Genomic DNA, 21,734 nt, shown 5'->3' with positions numbered 1-21,734 from the left:
TAAAAAACTCTTTGCCTTGCCCATTTCAAAAACATTTAAACATCTGTGAAAAAAGGAATTCTTACTAAAGAAGATGGCAGCTTTGCTATATTATTGGAAGCAATAGTAAGGAACAATAACATTTAACAGTTTCTAATTTCAAGCACTGATCAGCATAGTATGCTGGGCACGTAGAAGTTCTAACAGAGGAAGATCCTCTTATCTTTAGTCTGTTGTTTTATATCAGGTGCTGCCAAGTGTATTTCTGATAGTGGGTAAGAAAATTAAACTGGAGTACTAAGTCCACCTGATTGTCACCTCAATGTGAATGTCCTGCCATACAGTTAACTTTTGTGGGGGTATCTCAGATATATGCTGAGGACAGAGAAGGATAACTTGGAGTGCTGGTCTGCTAGCTCCAGTGCTCACACTGTGGAAGAGAAGCAGTGAGAATATATAGATGCAGAATATAGGCAAGGCAAAGGTTCGATACTCGTTCTTGAAGATTTAATTCTATAACCTTTGTCTGAAAGTAAGATTTTTCTGCAGTGCATTACTGCTTCAAGCAAAGTCCAAAAGGCTTTCTTTTCTGTACTGACCTTATCTAATGAGTAAAGTATCAGTGGTAATGAAATTGACAGGTGCTTCACCTGTGTGTCTGAGCCTGTTTTAGTGAAGCAGTGGTAAAACTCCTGTTGATTTTCGGGAGAAAACTGAAGCCCGGGGTCTATGAGAGCTGTGAATAATTGTAGCTGGGAGTTACCTGAATGTTGGTAGCTCTTTAATAACAGCTGTCTACCAGATATAAAACACAAAAATACTCCTAGATTAGAAAGCAAGGTGGCAACTCCTACTGTCTGGCCATCATTTCCATTATTTGTTTCAGTAAAATGTGCATCCTAAATACCACTCTGAATAATTCTTCCTCAGTGCTAGGAAATGGTTAAAATCTGGCCACAAATAAGTTTTCATGAGTTGGCCTGAAGTGAGTAAATTCAACATAGAATTGAAAGGAATACAGTCCTTAAAACAGTTTTGGAGGTAATATTCTAGTTTCACCTCCATCCAAATGATATAAAGTTATAAAGGGTGTATTGTAACCAGACCTAAATATATCAAACAAAGAACCAATGTGATCACACCAACTGCATTTCCCAGAAGCCACCTGCTTTAACCTGCATACATCTAAAAACAAGTCAGAAAAAAGTACATTATTTTTAAAAGAAAGCTTTATTCTTCATACAAACCCGACTCTGTCACATATCATGAGGCATCATTAACAAGGTAATCTGGCTTTGCTTAAATCAAACGATATTGCTTCATGAAAGTATCCAACGGAGTTAATATCAGCTCTTTTCTTTGTTCTCTCTTAGATGGAATGTATGCATGTTTTGATATCAACTCATCTCCTTTAAACTGCTAGCTTAGCCAGCATGTTATATGAATAACATCTTTGTCAGGTAAATCCACCACAGGTACTAAAATCAGAGCTGGTGTCTTCTCTTCCAAATATTTTTCAAGGTATTCTTGCAGTCCTAAAATAGAAACAAAACAACTAATGAGTCCCCCTTGTCTTATTGTGTCCTATCTCTTAAGAATGATTTCTAAATACTTATCTGAAAATTATTGTGGAGTAGCAATTAACAAAAGGAAGTGAAACACAACTCTTAAGTTTTCACTTTATATAGAAGGAAAATCTCCCACCTTCTTTTTGACTAATTTGAGATTAAATTTTGATGTTGCCTAAGGCCAGAAATCAGCAAAACAGTATTTCTCAACCTTTAGTGAGTGAGTGGTCTGTTGATTACAGATACAGAGAATTGAATTAGAGCAGTAGTAAAAATACCAAAAGGCCAGCTGAAATTCAGTTGTCATTTTTGATATTTGGATGATCAGCACATAGTTGTCTGTAAATGAAACTCTTCTCTCAAGTCCCATTGTGGGGCATCAATCAAAAAAGAAGAAGTTTAAGTGGGCCATTTTTAATAACATTATGAACTTCATTTCAATTTGTAATCAATGGATGCATGCCATCTTGAAGACATAATGGAGGAAGTCCAGGAATGGCAACATATATGACTGAATATCTGGAATTACAGTAAGAGTCAAACTGCTAAGAATACAGAATCTGGCTACAAGAAGCTCTAAAGGGACTGGTATGTGTGGCAGAAGTTTGCAAATTTAAAAGTCCATTATGGGAACAGAATTAATAATTGAGAAGATCTAATTAGAATACAGAAGAAAAGCAAAGAATGGAAAATTTAAACTTGCCATCAAGACATTCTTGGTTGCGCTCAGCCTCAGTGAAGATGCTACAAATCAAGCCACAGAGAACCCTAAAGAAAACTACTGAGAACCCACTGAATGACCCACAAAAGACACTTTCCTAATGATAAGGTATAGCCTGCAAAGGTTCTTGTTTCAATAACGTATTTCTGTCAGCAGCTTCTGGGATTATGGCAATTCTTTATAACACTAAGCAATCTTGGCTAGAAAGGGTGTAAAGAGGGCAGAACTTGCAGACTGTCAGAGCTTTTTTTTTTTTTTGGCGTCACTGCCTGTGAAACTGCGAATAGGCAGTTCAGACAAAGTGTTACCTCATCCAGGATAAAACAGGAATTTTGCAATTGTATTCACTGAAGCCAAAACTCTCTTTTTATCTGGCAGCAGTAGCACAAATTAATGTAATAATGGCAATGCTGCCTACAAAATATTGCAAAGATAGTACTAGTCTTCTGAAATTCTGCTGGCTTCCTTTTGTGTTAGTGTCCTTGACATTGGAGGTGAGGACTGACAATGGAGAGCCAAAGATCAACAGTCACCTCAAAGGTCAAATGACTTCTTCATTTGGTGTGCAAAAAGGAACTAATTCTCTGTATTACAGGTATTCAGCAGTGACCAGGTAATTAACTATCAACTAGCATTTTTCTTGAAAAATTTGACTTCAGAAAACTTTATGGCTATGACTCTGAAGGCTTTAAGTGGAAGGGGTAAAGACAAGCCACCTCAAAATCACTGATTCCAACCCATTAAAATTACATTTATTTTTTTATCAATTAAAATTGTGAAAATACAATTTTAGACTTTAGCATTTTATGCACAGGCTTAAAGGCTCCAAATCAGTGCTAAAAGCTACCAAAACAAGTCCTGGTATACATTTTAAAGGCAGAATTTTAAAGTGGGACTATCTGGAAATAGAACTCAATTCTTTGGTGGGTTTGACGTGGCCAAAATAGCCATAAATATTTACATTTGAATGTGCCCTAGTGGCCTTGCTTGCCAACCAGGAAGAGCCACCTTTCCTAAAGACCAGTGCCTTTTCTATTGCCAGTGCCTAAATGTATAAATGAAATGTGGATAAAAATCTGGGACATATGCCTCTAAATATTGCACTGTATTTACAAATCAATTAGTTTTATATGAAAGCAGTGCAACTTAGATGTGCATATTTATACACTTAAAAATTGTGGATAAAAGTCGGCTCATGCAAACTTCCCCTAAAAGGCAGAGATTGGTCTTCTAAAACAGTAAAGTTGTACTCTAAGGTCTCACAGAAGACAACACACAATTAGTAGATCTATGGCAACCTATGAAATTATAGCAAACTAAAAAAAATGGCAGCTATATATTTTACCTGCTATAATAAGACTCTAAGTCTTCCAATACTAATTGTATATTCTTAATGACGGGAAGCTAATGAAGACACTATTTATATTTTTTTACTCATTCAAAATATGATTTTAGATAAATAAAAGCCTTGGTCATGAATGCTTTCTAAATATGTAACTCTTTGTTTGAATACAAAGATTTTCAGAAACTTCCTTCCTTTTGTATCATGTATGGGGAATGCTTGCTCAGTTGTATGCCATACTTATAGAAGTTGATCTTAAAAACAAAAACAAGTAAAGGACAAAGGGTTACAGTGAGTGTGTTTGCTGGAGGTTTAATAGTGGCTATAGATGACAGTTATTTAAACTGCCCTGATACAGCATGTTTAAGTACAAGCAAAACCAGCTGATTATCAAGCAGCAAACGAGTGGTGTGCATTGTGGATGTTTTCATTTCCTGTGAGAGTCCACACAAATTATGCTAGCCACGTTACAGCACACTTGCAGTTTTAAGGAGGCCACCCTAGGGGCTCCTGGGGTAACAGAAGTCAACAGGGAAACACAAAGGAAATAACTCAAAGAAATTAAGGGGTGTTCCTCTAGAAAGCTGACACAGCTGACAGCCCAGCTGAGGTGCCTTTACACCAATGCACACAGATGTAAACAGGAAGAGTTGGAGGACACCATGCTGCCTGACTTCTATGTCCTTGCTGCCATTACAGCACAGCTCAAGGTGAGCCCGTGGGAATCTCCTGAGGTTTAACAAGACCAGGTGCTGGTGCTGCTCCTGGGTCGGGGCAAGCCCCAGTCTCAGCACAGGCTGGGGATGAACAGCCCCAGAGCAGCCCTGCCCAGAAGGACTTGGGGGTGCTGCTGGCTGAGAGGCTGCACATGAGCCAGCCCTGGGCACTGCCAGCCCAGAGAGCCAAACGTGTCCTGGGCTGCATCCAGAGCAGCGTGGGCAGCAGGACCAGGGAGGGGATTCTGCCCCTCTGCCCTGCTCTGCTGAGACCCCACCTGCAGGGCTGCATCAGCTCTGGCTGCCAGCACAGGAAGGACACGGAGCTGCTGGAGTGACTCCAGAGGAGGGCCTTGAAGATGATCAGAGGGATGGAGCACCTCTCCTACAAGGAAAGGCAGAGAGAATTGGGGCTTTTCAGCCTGGAGAAGAGAAGGTTTTGGTGTGGCCTTATTGTGGCCTTCCAGTACCTAAAGGGACCCTACCAGAAAGATGGAGAGGGACTGTAGAGATAGGACACAGAGAAAAGAGCTTCAAACTGAAAAAGAGTAGGTTTAGATTAGATATAAGGAGAAAATTCTTTACTGTGTGGTGAGACACTGAAACTGATTGCCCAGAAAAACTGAGGATGCCCCAGCCCTGGAAGTGTTCCTGGCCAGGTTGGATGGAGCTCAGGGCAATCTGGTCTAGTGAAATATGTCCCTACCCAAGGTAGAGGGATTGGAACTGGATTATCTTTAAGGTCCTTTCCAGCAAAAAAACATCCTATGATTTATTATTGTAAGTACATGAAATTTGCTCAAAGCAGGTGAACGTCATGCTGCAAGATGGATCCCCCTTCTCCCAAATAATCCACAGAAATTCAGGGAGCAGGTTCCATATGAAGTGTCTTCCCACACTGCTATGAATTGCTTTTTTTTCTTTTTAACCTAGGTGCAGCTGAGGAATATGGACATAACTAAAACTTAAAAATGTACAAAATTTATTCAGTGTCTTCTGGCATTACCATCTATTTCTGCCATTGCTTTGTGAAGACAGGATACTGGAATCAATAATTTGATGATCTCTCATGCTGATTTAGCAGCCCTTCTGTATAACATGGCATGAACTAAGAGTGTAATCTATTGTTTTTAAAGGTGATTTTCATACTAGGTAGAAGAAACAGTGCTCTGAGAGCTTCTAAAAGGTCATTCAAAAGACTAGGAGGTGATTTCTACATCTTTGCTGTCACTGGCCTCAGCTGGATTTAGGCAGTATCAGATGAGGCCACAGAATTCACTTACATTTTTCAAAATCAAGTCCCTGTTATTGTTGCCATACTCTTGCTTCACTGTATATCTGCAGGGGAGTAGTAATCTAATAGTTCATATGAAAAAGGAAAATGGTGGCAAAAAGGAAAATTGTAGGAAGAAGGAAGATCACATTTAGCCCAGTACATAAAAAATCCCTTTCATATTACTACTATCTTTCCTTCACTTTTTAACCAAAATATATTGTTACATTTCTTAGAGCAGGTTTTAAATCCCTGAGCTATTAAGGCTCCATTGCTTCTGCTGCAGAGATCTGACATGCAGCATGTACTTTGAAAAGATGCATCAGAGGGGATCAGGATCCTAACAGTTGACTAAGAGTTCCAGTCCCAAAAGATCTGCCCCTGGTGTGCAGAACACTTAACCCTTCGACCAGTACCAACATGACTATTCACAAATTATTGATGTCCCTAAATCCCTGGCAGATTGCAGACAGTTCTTGTCTCCCTTGAAGCCAAAGCATATGGTCACTAATGAGATGGATTAAAAATACATATACACATTCAGGGCTTTGCCACATGAATGTAAAGCCACAGAAATGTTAGAAGGTGATTGAACTGGACTGAACACTGTTAAATACATGATTAGCTTGTTATGGATCATTTCCATTGATCTATATTCAGTTTCACAGCATAGTTTAATTAAAGCTGTCTGGAACAAGCCTCTGCCTTAAATGATCAGGCAGTGCAATGAAAAGGTGAAACATGAGGAACTGGAGATGCCCCTCCCTTTCTTAAACATCCAGCTGTTTCTGTGGTGTCCAACCACAGCAAGAACAGAAGCTGTGCTTTAAAATATTGTCTGTTTTTTCAGTCCAAGGTTTTTCACACTTTTTCTTAATATGAAATGATGTAGTGGGATATAAGATTTGAGGAAAAAAAAACCTGCATAATTTTCTTGCATTGCAATTAATGCCTTTCTATCCAAAATAAAACCCAGTAAACAAGAATAAAATATTGGATTATAAAAGGGAGTCACCTGGAAAAATATGATTTTGTGCTGATTTTTTTTTTTTGCTGCAGCTGTAAAGATTTTAAATCACAATATGGGTATCTCTCACAGTCCAATACTTGAATTTTCATGTGGTGCCTTATGCTTTTTGTTGCTATTCTTGATGACATTATTTCATGTTGGTCATTGTACTTTGAAGGGACTGGTTTTTCAAAACTGATGTAAGCTCCTTCATGGAATACTGATGATGCACTTCACTCACTCTGGGCTAGGATATTTATGTGAATGCAAGTTAAGCAGTTGCTTTGAATTGCAGGGGATATCTGTTATAGCCATGATATATGAGACAAATGACCAGGAGGAGTTTGGATAAGGCTGTGAAACCACTTCAAACCTGCAATTCCCTATGGCAGTCCTTGGAACTGTGACTATAAAACAAATTACAGAGGGAATGGTAGTTGTGTTTGGAACTCAAGTCATATGCCTGGTCAGTTGCCAAAGCAGCCAGATCTGCACATCTGTATTTGCAAACAATTCTTTCATAAAAGAAGAAGAATTCCTCACATGGACCCATCTATACTGACAGACTTCTTACTTCTCCCACTAAGCTACTTTTAGTTGTATTAATGAAAATACCTTTTTCAAGTAACCAACTAACATGAAAATACAGCCTATACTGAAAGCACCAAGGCCAATGTTAGCCATCCTCTTTCAGCTTGTTCCTAATTCTGGAGTACCATTTTAGGTCATTGCAACCTCTTTTGTGAAGGATATGGTTATTAGGATCCAGACTGATAGGACTGTCATGTTGGACACGGAAAGAGAGCAACACTTTACCCAGCAGAGCATTCACCAAGAGAAATCATGGGATCATTCAATAGTTTCAGTTAGAAGAGAGCTTTAAAGCTCATCTAGTTCACCCCCCTCCCCTGCAATAAGCAGAGCCATCTTCAACCAGACCAGGTGGTTCAGAGCCTCATTCAACCTAACCTGAAAAGTTTCCAGGGATGAGACATCAATCACCTCTCTGGGCAATCTGTTCCAGTGTCTCACTGCCCTCATTGTAAAAAACTTCTTCCTCATATCTAGTCTGAATCTACCCTCTTTTAGTTTAAAAGCATTACCCCTTGGATGAAGGGTACACTGTCACTACAAGCCCTATTAAAAAGTCTCCCATCTTTCTAATAAGCTTCCTGTACATATTGAAAGGCTAATAAACAATCTCCCAAGAGCCTTCTACAAGCTAAATAACCCCAACTATCTCAGTCTTTCCTCATTGGAGAGAGATGTTCCATCCTCTGACCATTTTTGTGGCCCTCCGATGGACCTGCTTGACAGCTCCATATCTTTTTTTGTACCATGAGAAAAATCTGCTATAAAGAGAATACTAGTGCTCTGTTACATTTCACTGCTAGTCCTGTTTCCTAGTCCAAAGTGGACTTCTTGTCCCTTCGGAATCTATCCCAAACCTAAAAGTTCTAGCAATGTTTTTAAGCAGGCTACAGTGAAAACATAATGAAAGTTGCTCTAGGCTTCATGGGTACCCACAGGAGTTGTAGCAGCTCTTGTAGCAGATGAAAAGAAATGAAGAAAATAAGCTTTGTTTCCCTGCATGCAATACTGATAACTCCTGCTCTCAGATTTAGTGAGGAGAAGTTCCAAGTGCAAAAGGCAGCTGTTGTGGACCCTACTGTTCATGTGAGATACAAGAAAAAGGAGTGATTGGCTTTATCTCAGACCACACTAGTAAGTCAGTCAGGATGCCTGAACTCTGCACCACCAGCAGCAGCAAGAGGAGAGGAACAGCTGGTATAAAATGACCAACTCTGAAGGAACCCAGATTCTGCCTCTTCCTTGCCCAACCACACAATCCTCTTTGCTGTTCCTCTGTTTCAACAGGAAGGTGTGGAAAAGAAAAAGGGCTCACTCATAATCAGGGAGGGCATTAACATTTACAGGACCCTCAATTTTCTAGAGCTGAGTCACTTGGCTGAGTAACTGTACAAATCTTTTTAGACTGTAGCTCATACATTTTTTTAGCATCTGAAAAAAAATTAGTAGACAAAACAGTTATTTTTAGTATTGGTTTGATTATGGGCCTGTCAGCCTTGGTGATGCATCTCTTTTATCAAGCTGCCACAGTATCTTGTTTTGTTTTCAGAGCAAAGTTTGATTAAAGACCAATTTCAGAAAAGTTACTTACTGTGGGCGTTAATTAGTGCTTCCTGGCCTCTGTGGGGTTTATCTTATGATCTGTTTCACTTACTAAACCCTGTAATTCAATTTACATGAAGATGGGAATGAACCAACCTTTTTCTATTCTTCTGAAGGCTTCTGTTTTACTCAGTCCTGAAAGGAACTCTCTCCTATCATTCCCTAATAAGGAATTCTACTTTCTAGCCTTTTAAAATCAAAATTAAAGCAATACTTCATATCTATATTGACTTTTCAACTAACGAACTGAGAAAGACCTTCAGAAAGGGGGTAGGTAAACTTTAGCAAGTCTTTACTTCTAAATAGTGTTTTCAGTGATGCCCAAGTATACTTAGAAAAAACTGATAATCATCTTTTCCTCTGCATCTTTCTGGGAGTGGAGAGTTGTCATTCTGTATGAGAAAGTCACTGGTGTTGCCCTCCTCCTCTCTCATTAGCAGACAAGAAAAGCCTTTTGTTTTTCTGAAAGCAAAAGGCCAGCTTCTAGATCAAAAATATTAAAAAAGTGGTTGATGAAGAAAGACTTAATAGTACTTAATAGGGAGGTAATAAGTAGCAGGTGGAAGTGAAATTTATAATATGATATAGGTAAAATTAGGAACTACTGAATAAAATGAATGAAAAGAAAATGCCATTGGGGTACTATACAAATACAAGCAGACAAAAAAAACCCAAACAAAACCAAAACCAAAACAAACCAACCCAATGTACTCAAGTACATTGAGTATTTGAAAACAGTACTAACAGTAAAGAGACCAAACCTGTGAAAGAGAAGATAACCTAAAATGGCCTTTTTTAATATAGTAGACAGCATGCACAGGAAAACTGAGTCTGGGTGAAGCAACATATTCAATCAGAGTTCACAGGACACTTCCATCTTAAAACATCCTCTTCCTATACATTCTCTTGTGAACTTCCTCCCAGATTTTGAAACCTAAACTTCATCCTAGGTGTAGTACGGACTTAAGCTGGTAGGGATGCTTCCTAAAGTTGTACAGTGTGACAGATACAGTAGAAATGCTGAGAAGGAAAGGAAATAAGGCAATGATAATCATGAATATTTACAACAATTACAATTTCAGGCTAAAATGCCATCCCTGAAACAGCTATAAGCCACCCAACTTTCGTAGTTACCTTCCAACAAGCACACAGTACCAGTCCAATTAGGTATGTTATCATGCACATCAACAGCAAGCTGCAAAAATATTTAAAGATAAACTAATGTTGCTGAGCTCCTCCGTGTATTAGTTAGGGGTGTTTTCCAATAGAAAGAATTAAGATTTGGCTTCCATAGCAATTCTTTCAAGCTGCTGGCTACAGCTTAGAAAATAGCAGAACATGAAAACTCATCACTGTGTGTTTTCCAACGTTCTGTTTTTAGTCATGTCCTATATACAGACTGAGAATCAGCCTATACAAGGTTACAAATGTGCACTTTTGTTTAAAATGTCATTAGCCTTCTTTATTTCTGCACTAAATAAAGAAACACTAAGCATGCCCTTCCAATACTCACAGTGAGGTTTAAATATAATATCAAAGAAAACAGAGGACTGAACTTTCCAAGTACAATCACTCAGAGAAGAACTTGTGCTTTTTCTAAATCCATGACAGAGTGCAAAGATCATAAGCCTGTTTTCCCTGTGTGCTATCCTTCAACCCTGTAATCATCCAGTCTCTTTATGGGGTGGATGGTTATTGAATTTGTATGCCAGCTGTGTCCAGAATCTCTGGGGAGGATGGGCTGTAATGACACCAAGCAGGGATGAGTTATGAATGGAGACAGATTATTACAAACACAGAAAGCAGTAAGGACCCATTTTTCAGGAGGCATTTAAGAATGCGCTTCACAGCATGTGTATGTATGTACTTGTTCACCCATACAGTCTCACCTGAATGTGCCTATGTGGGCAGATAGAACCACAGGATTCACTAGAGGCTCACACACATGTTTTTGTTGTACTCTAAATCAGATAAACATGTACTTCATTTTTTTTTTTCCCCAGATTAGTTGAAAACTTGGTGTGAAAATGATCAACTGCAACAGCACCTGTGCAGTAACTATGGAACTCGGATTTTCACCCTTAGGTCAAATTACAGCTACTGACTCTTGGCCCACAGTCCAGGAGCATGAGATGGGCAGATTTGCAAGCTGTAGGACAGTTGGTTGCTGTGCCCTTCAGGTAGGGCTGGGGACACTGGTGGGGCAGTGTGTGTGGGAAGCCCGGCTGTGCCTGCTGGTAATGCAAGAACTTTTATCTCCAGGGCCTGTCAATCTGGCACCTTTCACAAGTGTTAAATTCACTTAAGTATATTTTTTAAGAAGCTGTCATGAGACATACTGAAGCAAATATGTCCTTCAGTGGTTACACATGGACTAAGTTGTAACAATGTTTGTTAAGTGCTTTGACATCCCCAAGTGATATGTTTGGTACAGCTTCCACATTTGTTCGTTTATTGAAGTTTGCTAAATAGTCTTCAAAGCCAGTGGGTTAAAGAAATACCTGACTGGACACAGTGCATCCAAAAGGCTGGACCACAAAGAGGTGTTTATATAATTAGAGGACACCACATACATCTGCTGGTAGGAGAATTTAGTCTATAAATAATAGAAAAGCTTTCTAAAAGATGTTGTGGTAAGCATCTTTTGATTGGGTACAGAGAAGATTATGTGAAACTTGCTTTATGTCAAGTTAAGCTGTGATAAATTAAAATAATACTGATGGAATAACTGTTTTCAGTTTCTAAGCTAGATTCTCAACAATTGTAAATGGTAGCTATGCTAATTTACACCTGCTGAGGAGATTGCATGGTAGATTATATATTTATATATAGTACCATGTGCAAACTAATGCAGTTATTTCTAACTATGAAAATTTAAATCAATCTCCTGCACTAATGTAAACAGTGTATTCTAACAGAAACAGATAAAAGTGCACTGAACATGTTAAATACATTATTAGGTCGATGAAGATCATTCATATTGATCCAGGTCTGGCTTCACAGCAGTTTAATCAAAGCTGCCTGGAAGATGTAACAGAGTGGTCATGGCATTCACTGCCTTTTGTGCTGAGGGAGTCAACAAATGACTAAAATTTCATTACTGCTGCAACTGACAACTTATGCAAAATTAGCCAGAGCAAGCTTAAAAAAAAGGGTAGATCACTATTTAGAGGTGGAACAAAACCCATCTTCTGTTTTAATAGGGAAATTGTGCTGCCAGAGGTTGCTGATGATCCACCCAGAAATTTGTGCGCTCTTGATAGCCCCACTACTTACTTCCCCTGGATCTGGCAGATTTACATTAATTTGATTTTTATCCTGTATGGCAATGACCCAAGATATCAGTACCCTCTTACTCCCTACAGCCAAGGAACAAAAAGAAAGAGATGAAAGTCTTTTGTTCCTTCTCCTGGCCTCCAAGGATGGCAAATAAATCTCAGTGCTAGTGCTTCCTGTGTAATATGAGCTCACAGTTTGTTATGGAATTGGGAACAGGAGGCTTGGGAGAGTCATTCAGCTGTGTCAGCCAACAGCTAAATGAAAGAAAAAGGGTCTGTAGCTTGGCCACATAGTGATCTGATCTGTAAGTCATTTTTGCTCTAACTCAAAGTTATTAATAGCATAATTTAAAAAAGCCTTCAGCAAGACTTACGTCAGGCACTAAATAAACACTAAATAACAGACAAAGTATACCACCAAGAGTTTACCGTTGACAGAAAAAACCTGCAAGCTGAAAAAGGGACACAGGACAGGTAGGAAACTGAACCATAGAAAACTGTGGAATAATTACATTGTTTGTTGAGGTAATTTGTAGAAAAGCCAACAACTGACCCCAAATGCTGACCCAGCATACAGCCCTTCTCTTGAGAGCATACCAGAGTGAGGACACACAAACAACAATACAGTAGCAAAGAACTGAATCATCCTTTTGCTTGGGCTGCTCTTGGATCTCTGGAAATTAAAATCACAGTCCCAGAAGAGCAGTGCTGCACACCTTCCACCTGCTCTGTTGTTAAACAGTTTCACTTGGAGGCCTCTGCTCTTCTTCCACTATCAGTAGGTGGGGTTGTTTACAGGTCGTTTGAAAGTTACCTGTGGCCTTTGTGACACAACTGTCTATTATATCTGTCATAAGGCTATACATCTAACTGTATTATGATTTCTTACTAAACGTTGCTATATATTTTATACCACAGTGTATCAGGAAAGTCTACAATGAAATTAAATTATCACACAAAAATATATATTTTTATAAAAGAAGATTGTTTCTTCACCAAAATACATTGTCTCAAACATCTGTTTTTTAAAAAAACCCATAAACTTATGTAGAATGCCTTTTGGGATTACACAGACTGCAGTGTAACTCTTATATTTTGTGTGACAGGTAAAGTACACAGCATGGCCTAGCAGTAAATGGAAAACTGCCCACATCTGGTCTATTGCTTAGAAATTTCAGGTTCACTCAGGTAGATCAGCCCCTAGACCCGTCAGGTGGGCCAGGACCCACAGGTGACCAGTTAGTCAGCAGCACTGACAGCTCCTCTGCTGGATCACTGGTTCTTTTGACAGCTATTTCTGCTTCTGGAGCCTTAAGCTACATTTCCATTAAGAACTATGTTAGCTCAAAGAGATACTGGATTAATGAAATTGAAAATGTTCAGAAGAAAAATGTATGTAGTGCTTTAACCACTTTTAAGAAACATGAAGTGCAAGTGATGGAAGGGTGACCTTTATCTTTTCTACCAACAGAAGCCCAACCTCTCAGGCACAGTGAGAACACAATTTATCCTTAGGCTTCATTCTGTTTAAAGATGTGATCTTTAAACAGCATGAGATCTGTTTTTAACAATTTTGCAGTATAGGTAGAGAGAAATAAATTGTTTAAGAAAAGATGTCAGTTTTAAAGTAAAGCTAAGAGGCCCACACAGCCCTCTCTTTGGTCAACACTGATACTTTATGTCTTGGGCCTTAATTTTTCAGGGAATTTCATGCCTGGAACACCATCACTAGAGTAGTCTTACCAGTATTTCCTACTCTACATTAGCTGAATGAGTTGTCTTTTCTTTTTAAAACATTTCTCTTGCAAGGAGGTTTTTCAATTACATCACTGCTAGGAAGATTCAATAGGATGAGGACATCACCTCCTTTTCTCTTTTGCAGAAAGCCCATTGTGGTAGAAAAAAAGGCAACAAATTATGCTCTGCCTAACTGAATTTCTGCCAAATCATGTTGCAGGGCAAAGAAAACTCAGGCAACTTGCTACAAGAACACCTGGAGTCATTAAAAGTCCCAAAAAATCTGGTAAGATAAAAAGGTGAAACAGGAAAATGCTAAAGGAGGAGGATGATTACTATGATTATTAAGCACCATCATTTAATCAGTTTCATTTTTGACTTACCAGGAGTAAAGAAGCAGAATAAAGCAAAATTAAATGGTTATTATAATTTATAGTCAGAACTTCATTCTAAATATATTGTTTCCCTTTGTAGTTACTAATTTTGGTAAATCTAGCACTTTTAAATGCTACTAATATAAACACAGCCAGATTCAAAGTTATTGGTACATTTCTTTAGCAAAGCATAGCACTACAGAATAAAATACTATTCTACTTGCTTAAAATAAAAACTTGGTTATCCATTTTCTTCAGAATCCTAGCTTTCCCTCAGGGGAAATCTGGAAGTTTTAAATACACTGATCCTTTGCTTTGCCACAATTCTCTCTTTTCGACCTCTTACATATTTTTTGTCTGCTGTCACATTTTTGATGATTTGTTTTTAAATTATAAATCTGATTTTAGATTAATTTTTCTTAAACCATTTGCCACAATTCTTTACAAAAATCTACATGCAGTTTCATTCTTAAGGCCATCCAAGGATTTACAATATGCTAAACTGGGCAAAAATTCTGTAGTAATCAGCACAATATATTTTATACTCCATCACAATAATTTTTTCTGTCTCCACATTGATATAACTTTTTCTGCTTTTTACAATGGTTTACAGCTTAAATAATTTAATACAACAGTTGTTATATTTTTATTGCAAGCTTATAAAACTTGCGCGGTAAGTCTCTTGCATGCAATATATTAAATAAAGAAATGACAGAGAAGAAAGGGAACTGATGATTACTAAAACTGTAATTCAGGTTCTGAATGTGTCATAAAGTGCTTCTGGCTCACTTGTGTTCTGCACATCTTGTCAAAGTTTCTCAGATGAACCACCTCTTCATATTCAGTTCTTGCTGAATATATGTTGATATAGGTAAAACAATGATTTCGCATTTCAGTCAATGCATTGATGAAGGGATGGTCCTGAGGAAAGGGCCCCTCATAAAGATCCAAAGGGCAGGAATGCCATTGCCAGCTCTGCCATTGAGTTGCTGGAAGACCCTGGGAAGTTTATTTTGCTTCATGAACATGTATAGAGCTATGCTCCATTTAATATTGCAAAAGCTTCAGTGGTGTATAGACACGCTCCTAAACTGTAAGGCAGGACCTTTCTGTCTCATTTTTGTGTTTCTAAGCAACTGAAATACTTGATCCTTTGTAAAATAAAACTCCAGGCTTCATACTTCCATTTTGTAGAATAAAAACCATACTTTCCTGTCTTTGTGAAATGCTTTGAGATCTCTTGATGAATAATTGTTACTGCTTTAGTATATCTAAGAGCTTATGTAAAAGATGCTGCTTCAATAAGACTCTTTACAATTATGTTTTACATTAGAGACCCACTTTAAATATTTTTACAGACACAGTTCTGTCCATCTCTACAAAGTAGGTCACTGAATATCCTGTATATCCACAAGAACATATAAGTCTGCTACTTCTAAAACCCCTTTGCTGATAGCTTACATAAAAATAATAAATAGTGTTCTAAATTTATGTCAGAAGTAAATTTTACATACTTGGCAATGCTATATGCATTTCTATTTTCATTTTCATCTTTATATTTCTGTAATTATTAATATTTTTGAAAGCCAGAATAAAAATTTAAACTATCTGTTGTAGAGATTCTAAGGCAAGGATTGATAAAAACAGCCAGAAGATATTTCTGATGGCTTGGCCCAAAAATACATAATTAATTCCTGTGAACCACTTACCTGTGTAGTCCTAATGTTGCTAATGAAAAGACTCTGTATAGATGATTAAGATTTCTTAGTAGAAAGGCTTGTGACCTCTAAGAGATACAACATAGCTGAGAAAGGAACTTACAAACATTTCTGCTTTAGAAAAATATGGTAAGGGTGCAGATATATGAAGGTTAATTTCTGAATTGTGTTGCTATGATTTCAGCCCTTGCCTACATGAATCACTCATTTTATAGGGTGAAGAAACACAGATGCCTGCATATTCTCTGAGATCTTTGGTTTTTGCTTGATGCTTGAATGGTGCAATGTGAAAATGAATCATGAAAATGTAATCAGCATTGAACTCCTAGATTAAGCAGCAAGATTATTTTCCCCTCAAAATAGAAAGTGAAAAGTAAAACTTGGAAGACAGGTATGCCTGTGAACTTGAAAAACTTCGAGGAAAGTACCTAGAGGATGTTTACCTTTGCATGTTAGCAATTATAAAGGAAATTACTTCAAGTCATCTGTATTATGTGATGGATTTTAAGAACTAGATTAAGTTCCCTCACTCCAGAGATGGATGCATGCTTAATTGGTTGAATAGTATTTGAGAACTGATGAAAAATGTGCTGCATGTAGTGTTCTAATTTCTGTTTGTTGCCTATCAAACCAGAAATCTCCTCACCAGAATACTGTTTCCAATAGAATGAGACAAGCTTGGATCCTTTGCAAAGTATTCAGTAAGGGTGGGCATACTAGGAATAAATCATTTGGAAGGTAGGAAAAACTTCTAAGTAATACACAAGAAAGCATCCTTGTAATCTGAATCATCAACTCCTTAGTTCCAGCCTAAACAGACAAATCAAGATCACAAAATATCTAAAGAATGAGCTAACTTCCATATGGAAATGTCTAGAAGTCATCCATTACTATTGCTTCTTTTCCATACAGCAGACACTGAAATCAATATGCTGCATTGGTTCAGTAAATTTGTCTTTTAACAAGTTAATAAAACAGTGATCCCCACATAGTCTTTCCATCAAACTTTCATAGAAAAAAATGAGAATATTAAATGTGCTAAGATAGGGAAGATCTGCTCCATTTGCTCTGCAATGATAATCTTTTACAAAAGAGGATTTTTATTATTAATTCTTTGCCTTCTGGGGATATTATAATTTCCTAGAATGTAAAAATGCCTTAAGCACAGCAATTTGCTGAGCTAGACTGAATTTCAGAATGTTTCAAATGAGCAGATAAACAACTGCATAATAAGCAATTATTAGATCAAGACTGTACAGTACAGATATAGCAGTGAACCAGCCAATGGGCAAGCAAGTAGCAGATACTGTTTTTCAAACTAAGAGTTAGTGATGCTTTGACATGCATCACAACATTTCTGTTAAGAATTAAATACCCTACTGCTTAATTTTTCTTTAGAAATGCAGATTATTTCTTCAATCAAATCCTTGGGGTCTTAATCATTGGACACATCCCTCTGCATATGAATAATAAGGAGTTTACAGGCTGAACATAACTCGTGTGTTAAAAGTGATTAGAGTAATTTTTTTTTTCAATTAAATAGCTACAAATCGATTGTATAAGCCTGTTAAAACCTAGTACATTCTCAAGCCATGAATTCTGCAGCTCCTTAATGAAATATATTATTTTATCTTATTAAATAAAGAGTCAGATACACTACAGAAAAGTCAGGTGTAAAATTAATGCAATTTATATGGCTACCAGGTTGTTAGGACTTGGGTATTCTTTACTTATACAAAATTTTGTCAAGCAGTCAGAATGGCTGGGAATGTGGCAGCTAGATGAGAAACAGAACACTTAGGCTCTTTGAAATGCAGAATAAAGTTATTAGCTGAGCTTTTCTCTAAAAGAATCAGACATGGAACAGTAAGAAGGGCTGATATCTATAGCAACAGCTTGATGTTTCAGCACAGATCTAGCAAAATTATTTGTCCATTGAAATGAATGACACAATTCACACCATTCAAAATTACTGCTATAATTCTGACTTTTCTGCATCTATGAGGACTACTTTAAAAGAATTTATGGTGATTCATTAGTATAAGTCATACTCATTAGTATGAGTGTTGCAAACACCATTTCTAAAATAGGAAAATTCAAATTCAAAACCAGTGGTTTGCACCAAAACCAGATTTTGTTTTAAATTTAGGATGGAATTATTCTTATGTAATTTAACAGTTTAAAAACTAAACATCTGATGAAAAACAGCCCTCTATTCCAAAAGATTATTAATCCCATTTCAAAATACAATGAAGGGTCCCTTGGAGGTGTCTGTCAACCAACACAAAGAACCTAGGTCATTAGGTTAAACAAAACAGTTAACTTCTTTGAGGCAGTTAGACAAAATTGATCTTATCTGAGCTGTCCAGGCAACTGAATTGCATCTTTTTTTTTTTTATAACAGCAACAAGGAATTTAAATAGGACTCTGGTTAAATGAGTTATTACTGCAAACAACTTCATCGCACAGTCCCTTACATTAAATGGTCAGCTAATCCTTCCTAGCTCAAATTCTTCTGCAATGATTTTCCAGTCTCAAAATATCAGCTCCGAGAAGAAATTTAATCGATGTTCATAAAAGACAAAGTTAAAATGTGTCAGTTGTAACAGCAGAATGATTTCAATGTACTTTATTTGGAGTCATGTTACAATCTCTTAGTCAAGTAAATTCCTCCTTGTCACTCCCATTGTTCAGAAGAGTTTAATTTTAAAGAGATGCAGAAGTTTGCCACTCAGTAATTCTGGCTTGGAAAACATTTTAAAGGAAATAGACTAGAAGCAGTTATAATCAGAAAAGCAACAATATAAACTGGAAGCTTCTTACTCAGATCTGCTACTTTTTAGTCTGCATTTCCTCTTATGTTTGCAACTGTGAGAACATTTCAAAACCCTTGTGAAAGGGACTGGTCTTCAAATCTATCACAGCTGCAGGGCTAAATTTAGACTTTAGGCCAAGCTTAATTTTAAGTGTTGGAAATGAAGAAGCTTTCTCTGACAGGTTAATTAAAATAAAGGAAGCTATTTAAATCTGCCCAAGGATATGCATGTCACTGGCAGTCTAAGTGGTGACATTTGGTGGGCAACGTGTAGCTGATGTAGTTAAATGGATGCACCATAGAAAGTAATTTTTTATGGAGCAAGCACTTCATATACACAGTGTTAGGTAAGATAAATGCACATACTTTTAACCCTAAAGAACCAAATTTAGCTAAGATTAATATATTGGTTCTGCTCTAGCTAATGCAATTATTAATAACGTGTCACCAAATAAATTTTTGTCTGCTTTGGTGAAAGCAAGAGGCACTAACTCATAGCGATATACTTCCCTACTCTTATAGGATTGCTGGCACAGAACCTTGTTAGACATTGCAGAGCTTGGAGGTGGGGAAAAGACTGTGGTGGAAGACATTGCCACTTGCATTCTGGGCTTCAGCTAAAGGGTTTTAAATAGTTGAATGTACAAACAGTAGCATGTGCCTTCGCAAGTATGACTTACTACTTGGTAGAAATTAAATGTTTTTAGCAAGAGCCCTTTTTCAATTTTTATCATAGAATCATAGAATAGTTTGAGTTGGAAGTGACCTTCAAGGGTTATCTAGAGTAACTTTCCTGCAATGAACAGGGAGATCTTCAATATCAGGTTGCTCAGAGCCCTGTCCAACCTGACCTTGAATGTTTTCAGAGATGGGGCATCCTCCTCTTCCCTTGCCAACCTGTTCTAGTGTTTCATTACCCTCATTGTAAAACCAATTTTCTTCTGGTAAGTACTGATACCATTTATATGATATCCTCACCTAATGCCAATGACTGGCACACTGTTCACAGCGACAGCCTTGGCTTGTTACATTAAGGAAAAATATCAGACAGTGTTCTCTATGTAGAGAAAGGTTGTTTGGCATAGGTTTGTACTACACTATGTTTGACATACTTGTACTAGGAAGGATAATGGAAGTATGAGTTTAACATTAGTTCTGACAAGACTTAGATATATGCAATACAATCGCATCAGTGACTTTTTATAATGCTCCTCTGGTTATGCTACTGTAATTATGAATTCTTAGAGCACAGCCCATGCAATTCCACATTCCTGCTCCTCTTCCATGAATTTGACTACAGGTCATGTGCATACATTGCTGGTGATTTACTTGCAAAATTAGTCTTATATATGCAACAAATGACTAGTCTGGCCTAAAGCCACAGTATTTTCAAAGGAGCTTAGTTTTTGTCTTTAATCTTCATCACAGCCACCAAAACAATTTTAATAAGCAAGGTTTAATTCTCTCATAGTAAGAGTAGACTACCTCTTTACCTATAGTTTCATTTACAGGGCATTGAACTTCCTTCTACCATGTGACAGGTCAGCATCAACCACACTGAGCACAGCTTTACCCATATTGTTTAAGCTAGGATCTTTTGCTGCACAGCAGTATGTCAGCTCAGTAGAATGAAATATTTTCTATAGCAAAATGTTGTTAAAAAACAACATTCAAGATCAAAATCCTGAATCCAAGCTGCCAGAAAAAAAATGAAATACTCAGAACATTCCATGGCACAACACACAGAATCAGTAATAATTTAGCTTTTGCAGGACAAGGTGATGTGTTTAATTTCTGTAGCAGTTTTTTTTCAGTTTACTGTTCTAACATTAGAGCAGTACATTTCTACAGATGATATGTTGGAAAGGATATTGTGATTTGGTGCAGGTTTTTTTTTTCATCAATATTTCTCATCTCTAAAGTTTGAAAAGGAAGGCAGCTTTTCAGGAAACTACTACTAGTTTAAAATGGCCATTATACATCAGATTTTTCCTGTTCTAACTTTCCCTTTTCAATTTTATGCAATGGTCAGTGGCATTTCTCCCATCTCTCATAAGCATTTCCTTTCTTAGATCCTGGCCACCATTGCTCTCCAAACAGAGCAGGCTCTCCTGTGAGGAATAATAAGCCACATTAGTTTTGGAACCATTTTAATTAAGAAAGGTACTAGCCAGAATTCTCTGAAGGTGATGAGTAGTTTAAAAGAAGAAGGAAAGAATACAGTCCTCAAGAAATAATTTGTTTAAGAAAACATTTGCTCTCCAGAGTGACTTTATGTAAATCAGCATCAATATATTGCATGAGATTATTTTATGATTGTATGAAGGTTCACTCTATGGATTTCAGCCATTTGTAAGCTTCCTTTCAAAGTCACTTCCTTGCCTTCTATGTCTCAGTGCATTCTTATTACCCACTGCCACAGATTATTATTTGAAGGAGAAGAAAGCTAAGTTTAATAATTTATAAAAGCAAGAAATAAAATCAGAGACACTGAATAGCCATAGCCACTACCCCAAACTTTAATGTCAGGAGCAAAGCATGTTCTTCATATAAACTTTTAACTACTAATTCAGAGATTATTAGTAAGTTCATTACTTACTGAGAGAAATTAACTTGTAGTAACTTTTAATGCTATCATTAATTTTTTATAGCAAACATGTACTCTCTAAACCCAAAACACATTTAAAAGTTTCAATAGCCCATCTCTCTTCATCCTACTCTGTGGCCACAGCACAAATGAAAATGAAAATTTAATTGAACAGTATCTATAAGTAACAGTGAAGTTTGTCACCAACAGATAAAATAATATGTATATAATGAAAATACAGAGGAACCAAGCCAAAAAGGATGATGAAAAAAAAACCAAGCTTAGTGTGTTTCAAAACAGGCAGCACATATTGTTTTTCTTTAAAGCAAAAGGAATTCAAAGAATAGGGTTAGGGTTGGGTTCAGAAATATAAACTGGCATCACATTATGTATCAAGTTTAATTAGAGAACCTATGGTAACTCA

General features: G+C 37.2%; 1 protein-coding gene across 5 annotated transcripts in view; it reads right to left on the bottom strand.

Annotated features, from left to right (window-relative positions):
• Positions 1-1,190: 1,190 nt before the first annotated feature.
• Positions 1,191-21,734, bottom strand: part of DPH6 (diphthamine biosynthesis 6) — a 185,669-nt gene continuing 165,125 nt past the window's right edge. For all 5 annotated transcript variants that reach the window (XM_036384380.2, XM_036384386.2, XM_036384383.2 and 2 more), the window contains one exon: positions 1,191-1,514. In XM_036384380.2, the coding sequence (XP_036240273.1) occupies positions 1,399-1,514 (116 nt within the window). In that variant the 3' untranslated portion in view covers positions 1,191-1,398. The remainder of the gene's footprint in view (positions 1,515-21,734) is intronic.

This window comes from Molothrus ater, chromosome 6, assembly GCF_012460135.2.
Source record: "Molothrus ater isolate BHLD 08-10-18 breed brown headed cowbird chromosome 6, BPBGC_Mater_1.1, whole genome shotgun sequence".
Lineage (NCBI taxonomy): Eukaryota > Metazoa > Chordata > Aves > Passeriformes > Icteridae > Molothrus > Molothrus ater.
This window is presented reverse-complemented; position numbering and strand designations above follow the sequence as displayed.